Source organism: Corylus avellana, chromosome ca1 (assembly GCF_901000735.1).
Source record: "Corylus avellana chromosome ca1, CavTom2PMs-1.0".
Lineage (NCBI taxonomy): Eukaryota > Viridiplantae > Streptophyta > Magnoliopsida > Fagales > Betulaceae > Corylus > Corylus avellana.
In genome coordinates, this window is record NC_081541.1 from 38,310,669 (window position 1) to 38,328,318 (window position 17,650).

The following is a 17,650-nucleotide window of genomic DNA, read 5'->3' on the forward strand; positions in this document are numbered from 1 at the left end:
GTAACTTTGTTTTTATCAAGAATGACATTGGCCAGTTTCTGAAGAATGGCTCTGTTAAGAGCAAGAATGAAATAATGATCATAATTTCAATTGTTTACAGGCTACATTCCTTTTGTCATAGGATCTCACATTTTGACTCGAAAATTTCTATTCCGTCGCTAGGAGGCACTGAATGCATTTCACGTTAGAAGAAGAATTATTGAACCTACAACATGTTAGTAAATGGTCATCCTTCGCATTCCGTCAGCATCAATATTATTTTGTACCAACAGCCTTGTTTTGTACCAACAGCCTTGCTTTGTTCCTTCAGCTGGTAGTCATCTCTGCTTCATATCCTATTTATCTTTTGTTCTCAGTTTTTGTCTTGGCCATCTTACTTGCAGGGAAATGCAATCTGGCTTTTAATGGTCGGGGGGCTCGTGATTTTTGGTCGAATCCCCTCACACAGACAAATCCTGCAAAACAATTTATTAGATTAGCAAGCCAAACATGGCGGAATATTGTTATGTCTTATACATAAGTCGGAACCTGATGCTAATCCTTGAATGAGATGAAAACGGGTGGGAGGGGTGGGGAATGTTGTGTTAGCCACTATTTAGCCATACACTTTTTTGTTCTGGTAGAAAAATCATACAGATATTTGATCTTTTTGATTTTGGAAAGTTATGTTTAGGACACTAGCAGCACTCAATGGTTAAAAATGAGAAATGTGACTCAGAGAATTTCATGTGCTTCATGATGATTTAGAACCCAACTAGGCAAAGTATATTATATACTCCGGTCCAAAAAAGCCTAATTATACATTTTAGTATTGCTAGGGTTAGGGGGGGTGTCTTAGGTTCCAATCTTTGAACATTTCCTTCATTTTTTACAACATGTTTGTATGTGGATGCATTTGGCTTCCATTGGGTGGTTAATATTCTCTTATTCCGTTTACTATATATTTTTGGTGGATTTATCACAGTTTGGACATGCATGATATTGTTAGACCGCCATGATGAATGAGACTAAGCCTTAACTGCATATCCTCATGTATAAACCACTTAGGTGGTGTAAGTTTATGCATGTTGACTATGTTTTGTCGTTAAATTGGAAGGGCAACCCACTTGTCATGTAGTACTGAACTACTATGTATAACGTTGTTGATTTTTGATATAGTAGTCACAACTCTCTCTCTCTCTCTCTCTCTCTCTCTCTCTCACACACACACACACACAAATAGAGATAGACGTGCAAATATGCACTTCCAGTTCCATACACGTCCACTCATTTACACATATGCTTTATTAGTTACCTGATCAGGATTGGAGTTTTACAATGTTATTTACACCCTTTGGTTTCTTGTAAATTTATGCTAAAGGTTTTTGGTAATTTCTAGGATTTTATATGATCCAATCCTCTATACGATGTCTTTTACACTGAGCAAGAGTGAATTGGAAAGAATAAGTGCATTCTTTCTGATGTTAAGAATGGTGCTTTTATTTGTTTCTTCCTATTGATTATAATGTGTGCCTCTTCCTATTTATTGTAATGTGTGCCTGATATATGATGTCCTCAACCAAGGCAGATAAAGTAAGGTGAATAATTGAAGTTAGTATTCCATACCTCTCCAAAAGCAGAATTGAATTCCCTCGGTTGTTAGGCCTGGTAGACATTAGCATTTTTTTTTCTGTAAGCTCCCTTTTTACTTTAATTGGGATAGTTATGCAGTAAATGCTGGTAAATAAATTATCTCTTTACCTTTAAATATTGTTGACACAGAGGTTCCAAAGTATACGGTCCGTCTTCGCAAATTCCATATCCATGCTCTTGGAACATCAATTGGGTTCAGGCTAGATTCATGATCTGCAAATACCTGCATGATATATTATAACCATGGAATTATTGGCTGTACATTTTCACTTACATGAATTGGACAAAATAATAAATAGTCCTCCTTTCACGAGGGTAAGAGGTTGTCCTTTTGACCAGTTGGGTAAGGTTTCTGACTTGTATCCATATTGTGCTCTTGAACTAAGAGAGTAACGTATAGCTGTAATAAACTTACCTCGTTGACTTGAAAGTATGTACCATTGAGAGGAAAGCTGCCTCTCATCGCTGTTCTACATGGTATCTGTATTAAGGTGATGTAGACATCAGTAAACGACTGAAAGTTGTCAATTATGTTTATTTATTTTTCCTGAACTTCAGGATTATCATTGAATTGGGTTTACTCACCAGCAGTGTTCCTCTGACTGTTTGTGCGTTAGTTTCTCTTACACTATTGCATGAGAAGCATGTCTTCTCGTCACACAACTTGTTAGATTGTTGGGATCCACAACTTCCTTCTGGTGGTTGAATTGAATTTGCAGTTTCACCTAGTAACAGAGTTTTGCAAATATGATTCTAATTAATGCCAAACTTGTAACACTATTTCACCTCTTATCTGTGTTAGGAATTTCCAACTAGCACTGGCCATCCCTTCACCTTATCTTGAGCTCTGACCATGTTGATGTGTACACACATCAACAGCAATAGGAATTGCATTGAATGATCTCAAGAATATATTTTGTTTTTCCTATACACCATAAATGGTGTGAATTCCCTTTTCGGTTACTTCTGAGATTGTTTGACTTGTATAATTAGCAACTCAAGGTATCTTATGATTTGTGCTTACCTGGTGTCCATATAGCAAGAAGGTATGGGCTTGGATCATCAGGTTCTCGTCTGTCCATCTGCAAATTTGATAAGGTAATGCTTATTAGCTACAACGAAGTTTCCTACTTAAAGGTAACTTCATAATTCTAGAGTGTTTAGATTTACTAACCCCTTCCAAGAGTGGATGTGAATCTGGAAGTTCATACCTGCATCATTTCAGGATGGAAGTTGTCAGAGTGCATCATGCAGAGTTCTATTTATTGTTACAATTTCTAACTTAATTTGAAACATCAATGGTTTCTCCAATTTGGCTAGAAATCTTTAATATTTGATCAGAACCTGCAACTTTTGCAAACAATATTCGATGATTATGATGTTAATAAGTTACAGAGATGATTTTTGCCAGAACAGGCTCTCAATAAATTTGGTCAAAATGAATTTCAGTTCATAAGCATTACTATGAACCATGTCCAATCTAGGTCAGCCCTGTTTAGCTGCAGTGTACTGTTGCAGGTACCTGAATTTGAGATTTTACGAAGACATTTACTTACACTTGGTGCTCTGTTCGCAGCCGACTCACATTCTTCAGTTTGGGTGTAGGGATAGAAGCAACTTGTGGATTTAAGGCAACCAAAGCCTTGGACATGTCACCTTCTTGCAATTCCATGTTCCCTTGCATGTAATTTTGCAGATTCACGGTGAACTCTTCAATGTTGAGTTTGATGGTAGGGATTTCATCAGGATCCTCATAGAACGAGTCCTCTATGTCACTTTCCGAGATCTCTGTGCATTCTTGTTCTGGTGTTGCTGGTTCTTCAATGATTGGTTCACATTTGCGACTTTCATAACCTGTTTCTTTCAGTGACATGTTCCCAGGTGGAGGTAGTGGCAGGGGATTTAGAACTACAGCTGGGTTTCTCTCATCTGCAATGGGAACAGTTGAGCTCACAATACTCTTCTCTTCTGGCCCTGGCAGGGCAAGTCTTGCGCTGCACAAAATAGGGCTTGTGGTCAGTTTAATTAGGAGAATATTTGACTCATGCATATGCAAAGATGAGCCGGGGGTTTGGGGATGAATATATGCCACACATGCATGTAGGAAGATGAGTTCGGCATTTTTGGGAAGAATGGATTTTTCTCTTCTCCAACTTATCATTTTACTTATATGTTGGTTGTTTTTTATTGTTCGTTTTCGATTTATCTTCTAGTTCTCAACAGGAAGTAAACCTTTAAGTTTTATCCTCTAATGTTATTTGAGTAATGCTAGAAGGAAGACTTTTGCCCACTATTGTCCCTCCAAAGGTGATGTGGCTTTTAGAATTATCATTTAATTTGGAATGAATTACTATTAAATTTTTTGATCTAATGGTAATTTAAAAGCCATGTCACCTTTAGATCGGCAAAAAGGGAACAAGAGTCTTCATTCTAGCATTACTCATGTTATTCACTTAAAGTTTTAAATTTCTTGACCTTATTACACAAAAATGTCTATTCCAATAGGACTAAAAGCCACTGGTGGTTTTTTTTTTTTTGGTAAACCACAGTGCTCCTTCATGACATACTAATCTATATATCATTTAAGATTTGCTTGCAAACTGTTGAGCTTGAATCCAATTCCCAAGAAATTCAAGTAGCTCTGGTGAATTGCTTCTTATGCTTGTATGCCTTTATAATGGTGGAGGTAGACACAGCAGTAGGATTGATGGATGCAAACCTTGCGAAAGCACTTGCAAAGTGTCTGCACTCCCCTCTCATTGGACATGCATTGCAATTTGGTTTACTTTTTGTGCAGAAAACCTGCATAGATATCAAAGCATGTGGAAAATTTATTTAACGTTTATTCAGGTGCTTATTACAATGTTCTGGTGAAAGCAACAGCATCAGCTGTAAAACAGTATGTTTTTACATACCTTTCCGAATGTGATCAATTGGTAGTGCAGCTCATACCTGTAGAAGCAATTGTTCATTGGTCAGTAATAGCTTTAATGGTATGGAAAGCAATTCTTTTATCCTAAACTTTTGCATGGGAAATACTGAACATTGAGTGAGAAGGGGCTCTGGGGTTACAGTGTTCGTTGATCGAGCTTGCATAATCTTGGCCAGAGATATTTTTGAATCGACTCCAACACCGGATACCTATGTAGGATTTTGATTAGCATTTTTGAGCAATGGGAAGATTAGTTTTCATTAGTTGGCTTTTGTACTTACAGTTCTAGGAGGTGTAACTGAAGTGACTCTGGCAGGGGTTGGAGGGGGACCCATCCCAGTCGAACTGCTATCCTTCCAACATTAGTATCAACCTTTATTCAATATCAATGTAATATATTAATTGCCTGATTTTCTGCACACCTTATAAGATGATAAGTATGAATTGGTTTTAATATAAATCTTACCGGAAAAGCAAGATGATGGAGCGTTAAAAGGCGCACACACTCCACACTTTTCAACCCGAGTCCTCGTACGCTTAACAGATAATCCCTACAGAAAAAGTCATTTTTAGTTTCTAAAAGAGATGTGGAACAGTGTTTGTTGTAAAGCCTGGTTGGCCTAGAGGTGATAGTTTATAATATTATAAAAGTGAGGTGCTTGTTGAATGGCTTACTTTGATTTATCAGGGGGCACATCTCTTAACCATTCCAGATCAATGCTTCCATGATCTCTAACGAGTCGGTCTAGGAATTCCTGCAATATTGTAAAACAATTGTTACTTTGCTTTCTTTCTTTTTTTGTGTGAAGAGTACTTCTGTGTTGAATTTTCAGTCATGGAGCTTTTTGAAGCTGATCTTTCTAGTTATGAAGGCTTTGGAGACTTGGTTAAAACATGTACCTTGATCCGTTCTGCTAGCATGTTATTCATCCCTCGTTCTTTTATAGCATTAGAAACCTCAGCTACATTAGCACATCTTACTGCTTCATAGTCCAGGGAGTCCTGTGCATCCTTGCTTCTTTCTTTATTCCTTCCATCGGCCAGCACTTGTTTTCTTAAACTGTCCCAGTCAACTGCACTCTTTTTCTCACTATCAGTCTCTCTTTTTCTCACTCTTGAAATTTTTGAACTTGTCTCGCTGAATGCCTGACCAGAAGAATGAACTTGCTCATTTGAATTTGGTCCAGCAAATCTATTTTCCAAGTGTATTTGCTTATTCACTACGGAGCTTCTCTCAGAGTTTTCTCCGGGTTTAGGGACACTTGGGACATGCTGCATGCTATTATTCTGCTTTTCAGCCTGTGCATCTGCAAATTTTACACTTCCTGTACATGATGGGCTTTCCACTTGGAGGGATTTGTTCACATCCAGTTCGTGATTGTGGCAGGATGGTTGATTATACACAGTTGGTGGTCCTGGATGAGAAATATTTTTTTGGTGGATTGAGTGGTTGGTTATTGTTATATATGGGTCCATTCTAGCTGTTTCTTGAGACCACGGAAGGGCATTCTGGTGTACTGTGCTCTTACCTACACTTTCTGCCTGACCTGCGATCCTAAAGCCTGTGCAATTTGCATCTTTTGCCTTGGGTAGGACAAAATCAGTTGAAGCCCAAGGGGATATGCTTTCTTCACTTAGTGCTTCAAAATTCTCCACTTCTGGTACTCCACAATCTGGGATCGTGTGCAAATGGTGGTTACATGAAGGAGCTACTTGTTCTTGCACTCGTAGATTACCAGGATTGTTGGAAGAAGTAAATGCAGAAGTGCCATTGAAATCATCTGCTCCGTCCAACCTTGACTTCTCATGTGCATGCTCTGCATATTCAGATTGCTTCTGCACAAATCTTGGTATCTCATCCATAAGTGAACCATTATTTTCAAGGCTGTAAAATTCCTGGAATGTGGTATTCTCCATCTGTAAAAGATTTGTTAAAGTTGGAAAATGAATCTCACTGGGTCTGCAGCCAGTTATAAAATCTTCCTCTTCTGAGTTGGAGCCTGAGCAGGATCTAGGTCCTCCAGTTCCTTGAATGACTGAGGAATCAAAAGAATCTTGTGATACAACTTCTTCCTCCATGCTCTGACTATGTGCCTCCACGAGGCTCCTTTCTATTACTGAAGTTTCATTACCTCTCTGATGCTCTGCTGATTCTTTGTGTGTCATAGAGCTTCCATTGTAGATTGGCTGACTTGAAATCTTTTCATGCCATCTGATGGCGTCGTCCTGAATGCAGACTTCAGATTCCTCAAAGAGCATGTTTGTCCCATCGTTGTGACATGCCATGTTGTTGCTTGTCGACTGAAGAGGAAATCTTGCTGCCAGAGACATGAAGGCAGAGCTGCAAAGAGGGGAAGAAATCATACATATTGTTCATCGAACATGAAGTTTTACTCTCGGGAAATTTGGTTATAGAATTATGTGAAGATAATTAAGTTACCTTGAAAGATGGTCTGAAACATTTTGGGTAAGGAAGACTCCTATGACCGAGTCAACGACAGATCCTTTCCACCGTGAGAAACGTCTATCTCCTGTGAAGAGTGTTATTGTATTATGATTAATATGCATCTAATTGAATAATGTTGTATGTGAATAATTGATTTTCATTGTTGATACATGTTAAGCTAATATTTTTCAAATACGAGCTGCCTGTGGAAACTAGAAAAATTGACTTCCACATTGAGAAACTTTCAATAGTAGTTCCAATGACTTTATTCTGAACTCTACTTAAATCTATGTCCTCTATGTTCATGTTGATTTATACGTGCAATTTATTTATTCCTTTTTTAAATATGTCGGACATACAATGCATGCAGTGTACTCTTTTCACTGGTTCTCTGTTTGTGTCTTCTGCCTAACACATACAAAATTTTGTCTAAGCTCCGGGATTACCATTAGGTATATTACCTTATCCAGAAATTTAATGTTGGACTCAGACTAGCAAGTCCTGACAATTTACTGATGGTTTGTTTCTATTGTTTCCCATTTTATTAATCTTTTCCTCATACTGATCTTTTTGAACTAAAGTCTGTAATACTGTGTTGTTTATTCAGGTCTATCTCTCTGGTTTTGTTTTGATGTTTCAACTTTCATTTAAGAAAAAGAATTCAATGTGCAACTAAATGATTTTAAGAGCATGCCATAATGACAACTTCAAGAGGAAGTCTTCAAAGAAATGTAGATCTGACCATAGAAAAGATATGAATTGCAGAAGACTTGATGATGATCTGAATGTGAGGCTAAAATTGTGAGGGGGACTGTACCTTGAATAAGGTGCATTCTCGCAATAAACGAATCAGTTCGGCCACGAAAAACTTTCCTTTCATCTTCCCACCATTTCTCTTTCTCCTTGTCAGTTCCTTCAACGCCTTTGCTTTCTTCCTTACCCATCAAAAGATTCCAAATTCTATTTGATTCTGGGTCAAGGTCTACTTTTGGCCGTGGCTTACGTCTTTTCATAAAATCAGCCCCTGCATATGGAACAAGTGCACCATCTCCCTGGTATACGACAACTGCATTTTGCTCTTGCCTAACTAATTTGTTGCTCCCCTCATTGAGATTGAGACCCTGCAGTTGATATATGATCTCATCTATAGGTTTGGGATATATCTTTTTCATTGGCGGACGACCTGCATCAAATATCAAGAGATTGCTATCAATATAGTGTCCATTAACATATTAGGATATTATGGTGAGTTAGATGAAATGCTACAGTTAAAAGGTTTTTTAATATGTAAAGTACCTCGTCTGGGTTTCTGAGAATCATAAGAGGCATCCTGGTTTTTCAGCACTTTTTTTCTTCCAGATGAAACTGATCTTGATGGAGCGCATCCCGAGGTCTGCTCTGTTACTAATAAAGGAACATTGGAACTTTGAAGTACCTGCCTGTTCTCCAGTTCTGGGGCTTGTTTGGGAGGGGATGGTGGGAGATGGTTATGATCCTCAATTGCAGCTAGGGAGGGAAAGCTGTGTACTGGATTTAACCCGTTGGTCTCTCCCATCCTTTCCGTGTGTGAAAGCAGTTCGGACGAAATCTGTTGCATTGGCAAATAATGTCTGGCAGCCAAGGAGTGATTGTACCTCTCTGTGGTAAATTTGTTGACCTCACTTTGTCTCTCGGCAATTCTATTACTTTCAAAGAAAGAGTTCAATATTTCATGGTCCTTTTTAGTTGTAAACCCAAATACACTGGTATCATTCATGCGCTTTGTTTCAACTTTTCCTGAACCATCTTCTACTTGTATAACACGAGGCATTCCAGAGATGTCTGCAAGGAGTCCACTCTCAGTTCTTGTTTTTTTGTATGTTCCTGTAAAACCTTTGCCAAGAATGTGGCCATTTCTGTGACATTCATACACTTGAGATTGGTACGACAATCCCATCGGATTGTTGGTACTAGGATGCAAATGTTCTCTCTTGGACCCTCTTGCTGCACTGGAATCAGATGGAAACTTCGGAACTGGTTGAGGGGTTCTCTGGGAAATATCTTTCTCAGAGATTTCATGATTAGTTTTTGCTTGAAAGACAACTTGGTCTAGTCCTTCTGCATGGATTTGTTGCTGTATGACAGAGTATCCATTTCTGCACCTGTTCTGGCACGGATCAGTATATCCCTTATCGTTATTTCTTGGAATCAAGTGTAAATATTCTGGCAGGTCTTTTACTGGAGCTAATGAGGCTGCAGTTGCTGGCCTTTCTTGCAGTGATCCGTACTCAGAATGCAATTGACTCATGGAAGGGGTTAAGTTACTTCTGGTTCCAGGTGACTGGTATTCTACCATAAGTCCATTCCACTGGTTCATCTGCTCAGCTGACTTCGTTCCAGACAAACCATAATTTCCAAAGCACAATTCTATGGCTTGAGAGTCTGAACCCAAACTAAAGGCCCTTTTATTCCTATGCTGCAACTCCTCCTGCTGACCAACTACTTTGCCCTGGTTTTCATCTCCGGTCTTCTCCAAGTCAAAATTTAAAACCCTCCGGCAGGACTTTGCAGCAGTTCCACCATTAAGATCTGCTATTTCCCTTGAAGCATCTCCCTGTTCGGTTGCTGGTTCTTTCTGAACATTCTTGCGTACATACTTCCTCTTTCCTGTTGGGCTCTCCTTAGTATTTTTTGGAGTTGCAGGCTTTGGAGTCCTTCTGGGTTTGCCTTCAGTTATTACCTTGGGCCTGTGTTTTCTTCGTCTGGTGGGCTGTTTCTGATTGGGTGTCTTGTTCAGATCAATGCCTTCATCACTTCCCTTCTCAGAATCTTTAGTTTCCTTGTCTGGTGTAGAAATGGCAGCAGAGGACGATTCTACAATGCTTTGTAGGAGTTCGTCACGATGTTGCTGAGCTGCCTTGTTTACTAATGATGTCAGTATGGTCTCATTTTCTTTTTCCTCACTTAAGCTTTCATTTATTGCGATGTTCAATGTTGCCGAAAACTGGTTGTTATCCAACTTGTTCACTTGATCTGGTGTTATTGGTGCAAACTGGAGGGTGTTGTTAACACTTGGGGCAGCATCTACTTCTGTTGGCGGGGAATTTAGATCATAGTGGGGTTGGTAAGGTATGGGGAATCCATCTGTAGGGAAAAAAGTTTTTATTGACTTCAATTGTTTCTTAATAAAAAGAAATGAAAGCTACTTGAACAATGAAAATATTGTGAGAATCCAAAGGAGATGAATTTATTCTTTCTTGTGGTGTTTCAACAAATTATTTTGTATCTGATAGCATTTACAATTGAGGTACATGTAAACACATCAGAGGGTGGCAATTCATATCATAGAGTTTTTAGCAAATTTTAGGAAAATGATCAGCAAGATTGAATTACCCTGTGCTTTCCTAATTACTGTTGACAACCAGATAAACAATTCTTGTCTATTTCTCATGACAATGGAAATGAATCTTTGATCTTTGATTCTTCATAGAGGCTGAAGCCCTTCTTTGATGCCAAATGGGTTATCACTATCTTTTTGTTTTTCCCCCTTTTTTGTTTTCCATTGTGTTTAGAAAGAAAAAAATTCATACCCAATGAAGTTATTATAGTGGTTATAGATTCTCATCCTAAAAGCAAATGAATCATCAAAGATTAATTGAAGTACTTTATTTTCTTTTATATAAGAACTTATAGGGTAAATGTTGAAATTCTTATGGACAAATGATTCAATCCCCATGGAGCATAAAGAACCCTCATGAATCTCTATCATTTATGTGGCGACACAACTACATGTTCCATGAAAGATTTGTGTGATTAAGTGCTATGGCAAGAAATTCATTCATTCCTTCATTCCCACATGGTGTAAAATGCTAGCTAGTTCTCTTTCTCTATATATATACTACTTTCATCAATCGGAAATGAGCAGAAAGATGATAAAATGAAATCAAAGAAATCACTTACGCTGGGGTATCTGGGATAGGATATCACTGTTGCTCAATGAGTTTGACCCAGAGTAGTGATTTTGGCTTCTCATCAACAAACTACCCAGGTTTGAATCTCTCCGATGATTGCCGTCGACTTGCGAATGCATATTCGGAATCAGAGGCTCATTTGCCAAATTACTCATCGGATTAAAACGTGAGTATTGATTCTGGTTGTTGAGCAAGAGGCCACCCGAGACGAAATCTTTCCGGTTGCGGTCAACCGGAGAATGCATACTCGGAATCAGAGGTCTATTTGCTGCCATGTTTAAGCTTGTATTCATGCCTACGTTTGCAGTGGCGAGGAAAGTCGAATTCTGCATTAGCAGAAGCTTCGCCAATGGATTATTCTTCCAAGCCGCGCTGTCGTCATTGTTGAAGGCCTGTGTGTAGGAGCCTGCAATGTGATTGATCACTCGGTTCCTCTCAGGCAAGCCTTCTCCATCGCAGCCATAGAAGCCTCCATTCTGAACCACCTGGTCAATTGGGTTCAAATTCTGCCCAAAGCCATTGCAATTGGGTATCTCTTCTGCATACCCATCAGAGAATCCAGCCAGTTCTTGCCAATTCCCTCTCCCGTCGACCGGGATCGGATGAGATCTTGCCGGAATTGGCTTCTCCGGCGTGATGGGTATCCAAGAACCCATAATTTGTACTTCTTCTTTATCCTGTGGAATTGAAACTCCCCCTCCAAAGTTCATCCTTGCCATCCTCCAATTCCCATCCCAGAAAATTCTCCCACTTCTTCTTCTCTGTTCTCCTAACGGAAATCCCTCTGCTTCTTCAAGCCTCTAATCTTTCACCCCATTTGCCTGAACACGCTCTTCCCAAGCGCCCAAATTCATCTCTTTCTCACACAACCTTCACCAAACATTGACATGCATCAAGATAACAAACAAGATTAAAAGAAAATAACTCAGAAAAGGAAAAAAAGAAAAAACGAATATCCTATTATAAATGCAGGAAACTCATATTCCAGATATTTCTCAACAGCAAGAGCCAGCTATATCTGTACTCCCATGGAAAACATTGAAACATGAGAAACGCATGGAAACAAAAATTATAGAAAATAAAAAAAAGGGTACCGTGTGTTTCAAAGATAACAGTCCTTGTGAGATTGAGTAGTAAATGGGTTAATTTAATCCGTTTTAAATGGCAAGAATTGTGGGGGAAAAAATTGACAAAATCCTCAGCGAATCTTCCTCTGCTATCATATGGAAGATGTGTAACAACTTTTTAGGAGGGGGAGAAGGCTCTTTTTTCTCTATCTGCATGAATTAAACCACCAAAGCAAAAATGGTTAAAAAGTTATTGAGCTCACCGATCTGGCAGTGACTCAGATTGCCGGACTGGCGAGTCTCAGCGGCAAGTCAATGCCGGAAAATATCCCCTCCCCAGTCTCCACGGTTAAACCAGGAGAGAGAAACAATTACAAAGAGAGAAAGTAGTGAGAGGAAAAAGGTAGGAAAAGAAACCCAACTGACAGGCCATACTATTATATACCAGAAAATACACCCCTTTGGGCACTTCTTGTATTATTTATTTCCAATTTCTAAACTGGGCACACCCCCTCTTAATCAATTACTTTTACATATTTCTTAATCACTGCCAAAAAGATAAAGTATTGCACTCATGCTAACATTTATTGCTGGTGTATTTATTTTATTTTATTTTATTAAAGAAGACTCCCATGCTTTCATTAATTCAATAAGAAAAATCTTTTCCAGCAAGTGTGTATTACCTGGAATAAAAATAGACATTTATTCAATTCCGAGCTGATACTAAACAATGAGCTGCTTTATTAACTTTCCTTTTAATATTTCGTTTCTCAAAACCCATTCAACACAGTTTGAGTATTTTAACATTTATTACCGGCATATTTACTAGTGTTACTCGTATTAGAGATTTACTTCATAGTTAAGATTAAATTTTATTTGTTTGAAGATTATGTAGATAAAATGTAATAAATTCTTTAGGTGTATAAAAAAGTTACTTTTTACATTCGTACCAAGGATATGTTCTTCCTCCATTATTGCCTTTAGGCTTTACATAACAATACTATCTCTATTTATTTTAAAAAAATTAAATGCTTTTGTTTGATCAAGTAACTTGTTTAATATTTTCCTTAAAAAGTTCAACAAATTTCCTGAGAAAAGATATAAAAAGGCACTGGCATATTTATATTCTCATAAGTTGTACGAATATGGAACTAAATGTCCTTATATATTAAATAAAAATATAGTTTTAATTTTCAACAACAAAAGAGGTGGCTGCCCAGCGGCCACACCTCGTATACATATAGTTACAGCTTTTAAATAATTGACATAACATCGTACCTCGGATTCTACCAAATTTTGCTGCAGCTGTTTTGTAGGGTTAGATTTGTCATTTCAGAAATAATAATAATAATAATAAAAGAAAAAGAGGTGCCCCTTTGATAAAATGGGGTGGCTTATAAATATCTCCTTGACTAGTATAAATTGGCGTAGATATTAGATAAGACTTATGAGTAACATCTCTCCTGTCCCTTTCTTTGAACTTAGAAAGCGTTGTATTCTTGTGTGGAATAAGAATCTCTTTTTTCCATTTCAGAAAAATAATAATAATAATAATAATAAACGGTCGAGTGAAAACTCAGAGATTTGGTGCAATCTAGGTAATAATAGGATATAAATTGGGTGGTAAGAGAATTGTAATTCAGGGACTTGCTATATACACGTATGTGTTACATGACTTACACACACGTGATTAACCTTGGCCTTCTACTTTGGCCAAAAGCTATACGGGGACCCACCAAATGTTGTGACATAGAGCAAGTGGTTGAGGAAAGCGAGTGTTTATAAGTTTGCATGAGAAAGCGTAGTTTCTTACCGCGTTACGTTGCATGGCATGTTTTGTGAGTTCTATTTAAAAGATCAACTATATTAATTTATTTATTTTTTAAAATTCTTTGAGATGTGATGGTTTAAATTCACTAACAAAAAATTATAAGTCAAACATGTGCCAACGTTCATTACTCGTAATGACAAAAATGAAGAAAATATTCTGACGGTATGATAAATTCTTTCATAAACAAACAAAATTGACTAATATATCAAAATTTGGTAGTTTCTAAATATTCAAAAACAAGTAAGATTCAAAACATAGAGCAAGTAGTTGTGGAAAAGTAAGCGTTTATAAGTTTGCATGAGACAATGTAGTTTTTTTATTGTGTTAGGTTGCATGGCATGTGTAGTGAGTTCTATTTAACAGATCAACTATACTAATTTATTTTAAAAAAAATTCTTTGAGATGTGATGGTTAAAATTTATTAAAAAAAAATTATAAGTCTCACATGTACCAATGTTCATTACTCATAACGGCTCATTACTTATAGCGGCTTGTTATTCTTATGGGGTTGATTACTTGTAACAACTCTATTCGTAACGGCTGCTTACTCGTAGTGACAAAAATGAAGAAAATATTTAAAAAGTATGAAAAATTCTTTAATAAACAAATAAAATTGGCTAATATAGCTAAACATGTAGTTTCTAAATATTTGAAAACAAGTAAGGCTCAAAACATAAACCAAGTAATTGTTGGAAAGCGAACGTCTATAAGTTTGCATTAGACAACATAATTTATTACTATGTTACGTTGCATGACATGTGATAGTGAGTTCTATTTAATAGATCAACTATATTAATTGTTTTTTGTTTTTTGATTTTGTTTTGTTTTTTTTTTCTTTATTTTTTTTTTTTAAAATTCTTTGAGATGTGATTGTTAAAGTTTATTAATAAAAAATTATAAGTCTCACATATATAAGCGTTCATTAATTGTAACGGCTTACTATTCGTAATAGGGCTTGTTACTCATAACAAGCATAACGGCTTATTGTTCGTAACAGGGTTCATTACTCGTAACAACTCATTATTCGTAATGCCTCATTACTCGTAATGGTAAAAGTGAAGAAAATATTTAGAAAGTATGACAAGTTTTTTCATAAACAAACAAAATTGGCTAATATATATATATATATATATAAACATAGTAGTTTCTAAATATTTGAAAATAAGTAAGCTTCAAAATATAGACCAAGTGGTTGTGAGATAGTTTGATATGTCCACACAAGGGAAGGGGGAGGGAGGATTCGAACTAGTGACCTCCGCTTCATTAAGTGTGGTCCACAGCCGATTGAGTTACCCCTTAGGGACAAGTGGTTGTGAGATAGTGAGTGTTTATAACTTTGCATGAGACAGTGTAGTTTCTTATTGTGATATGTTGCATGGCATGCATAGTGAATTCTATTTAATGCATCAACTATATCAACTATATTAATTTACTTTTTAAATTCTTTGAGATGTGATGGTTAAAATGTATTAACAAAAAATGTAAGTCTCACCTGTACCAACGTTTATTACTTGTAACAGCTAATTACTTATAACGGCTCATAATTCTTACGGGGTTCATTGCTTGTAATAGTTCATTATTTAGAACGGTTGATTACTCGTAATGACAAAAGTGAAGAAAATATTTAGAAAGTATGAAAAAATCATTAATAAACAAACAAAATTGGCTAAAATATCTAAACATGATAGTATCTAAATATTTGAAGACAAGTAAGCTTCAAAACATAAACCAAGTGGTTGTGGAAAAGTGAGTGTTTATAAGTCTGACATGTACGAGCATTCATTACTCGATCGTAACAGCTCATTACTCGTAATAATTTATCATTCGTAATGAGGTTCATTACACGTAAAAGCTTATTATTCGTAAAAGGGCCCATTACTCGTAATGGCATATTATTCGTAACGGTTCATTACTCGTAACGGCTCATTATTCGTAATAGGGTTCATCACTTGTAACAACTCATTATTTGTAACGCTTCATTGTTTGTAACGGCTTATTACTCGTAACAGCTCATTATTCGTAACAGGATTTATTACTTGTAACAACTCATTATTCGTAACGCTTCATTGCTCGTAACGCCTCATTACTTGAAATGGCAAAAGCAAAAAAAAAAATTTAGAAATTATGATGAATTCTTTCATAAACAAACAAAATTGGCTAATATATCTAAACATAGTAGTTTCTAAATATTTGAAAACAAGTAAGCCTCAAAACATATACCAAGTGATTGTGGGAAAACAAGTGTTTATAAATTTGCATGAGACAACATACGTACGTAGTTTATTACTGTGTTACGTTGTATGGCATACATAGTGAGTTCTATTTAATATATCAACTATACTAATTTATTTTTTAAAATTCTTTGAGACGTGATAGTACAAATTTATTAATAAAAAATATAAGTCTGACATGTACCAACGTTTATTACTCATAACGACTCATTACTCATAACATCTTATTATTCGTAATGGGGTTCGATACTCGTAACGGCTCATTTTTCGTAACAGGGTTCATTACACGTAACGACTTATTATTCTTAATATGGCTCATTACTTGCAACGACTCATTATTCGTAACGCCTCATTACTCATAACGTCTTGTTACTCGTAATGGCAAAAGTGAAGAAAATATTTTAGAAAGTATGATTAATTCTTTCATAAGCAAACAAAATTGGCTAATATATGTAAATATGGTAGTTTCTAAATATTTTAAAACAAGTAAGCCTCAAAACATAAACCAAATGATTGTAGGAAAGCAAGTGTTTATAAGTTCGCATGAGACAACATAGTTTATTATTGTGTTACATTGCATGACATGCGTAGTGGGTTCTATTTAATAAATCAACTATACTAATTTAGTTTTGTTAAAAAGTTTTTTAAATTCTTTTGAGATGTGATGGTTAAAGTTTATTAATAAAAAATTATAAGTATCACCAGTACCAATGTTCATTACCCGTAACAGCTCATTACTTGTAACAACTCATTATTCTTATGAGGTTCATTACTTGTATCAGCTCATTATTCATAACGTCTGAGTACTTGTAGTGACAAAAGTGAAGATAATATTTAGAAAGTATGAAAAATTCTTTAATAAACAAACAAAATTGGTTAATATATCTAAACATGCTAGTTTCTAAGTATTTGAAAACAAGTAAGCCTCAAAACATAAACGAACTGGTAGTAGGAAAATGAGTGTTTATAAGTTTGCATGAGACAACATAGTTTATTACTATGCTACGTTGCATGTGTAGTGAATTTTATTTAATAGATCAACTATACTAATTTAGTTTTTTTTTAAAAGTTCTTAAAATTCTTGAGATGTAATGGTTAAAATTTATTAATAAAAAATTATAATTTTCACCTTTACCAACGTTCGTTACTCATAATGGCTCACTACTTGTAACAACTCATTATTCTTATGGGGTTCATTACTTGTATCAGCTCATTATTTGTAATGGCTGATTACTCGTAGTAACAAAAGTGAAGATAATATTTAGAAAGTATGAGAAATTATTCAATAAACAAACAAAATTGGCTAATATATCTAAATACGGTAGTTTCTAAATATTTGAAATCAAGTAAGCCTAAAAACATAAATTAAGTAGTTGTGGAAAAGCAAGTGTTTATAAGTTTGCATGAGACAACGTAGTATATTATTGTGTTACGTTGCATGGCATGTGTAGTGAGTTCTATTTAATAGATCAATTATACTAATTTATATTTTTTACAAATTTTTTTTTAAAAAATACTTTGTGATGTGATAGTTAAAATTTATTAATAAAAAATTATTAGT

At 36.0% G+C, this 17,650-nt stretch overlaps 1 protein-coding gene across 3 annotated transcripts; it reads right to left on the reverse strand.

The window, feature by feature from the left end:
* Window positions 1–43: 43 nt before the first annotated feature.
* Window positions 44–12,415, reverse strand: LOC132167366 (transcriptional activator DEMETER). Of its 3 annotated transcripts, none has more exons than XM_059578318.1 (20): window positions 12,291–12,415; window positions 10,950–11,830; window positions 8,307–10,133; window positions 7,828–8,193; window positions 7,005–7,095; window positions 5,465–6,905; window positions 5,240–5,319; window positions 5,031–5,115; window positions 4,846–4,937; window positions 4,705–4,773; window positions 4,548–4,584; window positions 4,352–4,434; window positions 3,189–3,626; window positions 2,807–2,843; window positions 2,657–2,714; window positions 2,218–2,357; window positions 2,048–2,113; window positions 1,741–1,855; window positions 1,606–1,644; window positions 44–455 (listed from the first exon to the last, which is right to left on the reverse strand). In XM_059578318.1, the coding sequence occupies exons 2-20, from the start codon at window positions 11,677–11,679 to the stop codon at window positions 340–342; spliced, it is 5,910 nt and encodes a 1,969-aa protein (XP_059434301.1). In that variant the 5' UTR covers window positions 11,680–11,830; window positions 12,291–12,415; the 3' UTR covers window positions 44–339. The 3 variants fall into 3 exon arrangements, 2 of the variants coding, with proteins under 2 accessions (XP_059434301.1, XP_059434302.1); XM_059578319.1 differs by having other exon boundaries at window positions 12,055–12,415; XR_009438680.1 differs by lacking the exons at window positions 44–455; window positions 1,606–1,644; window positions 1,741–1,855; ... (3 more) ...; window positions 2,807–2,843; window positions 3,189–3,626 and having other exon boundaries at window positions 4,381–4,434; window positions 4,677–4,773.
* Between the last annotated feature and the right edge of the window lie 5,235 nt (window positions 12,416–17,650).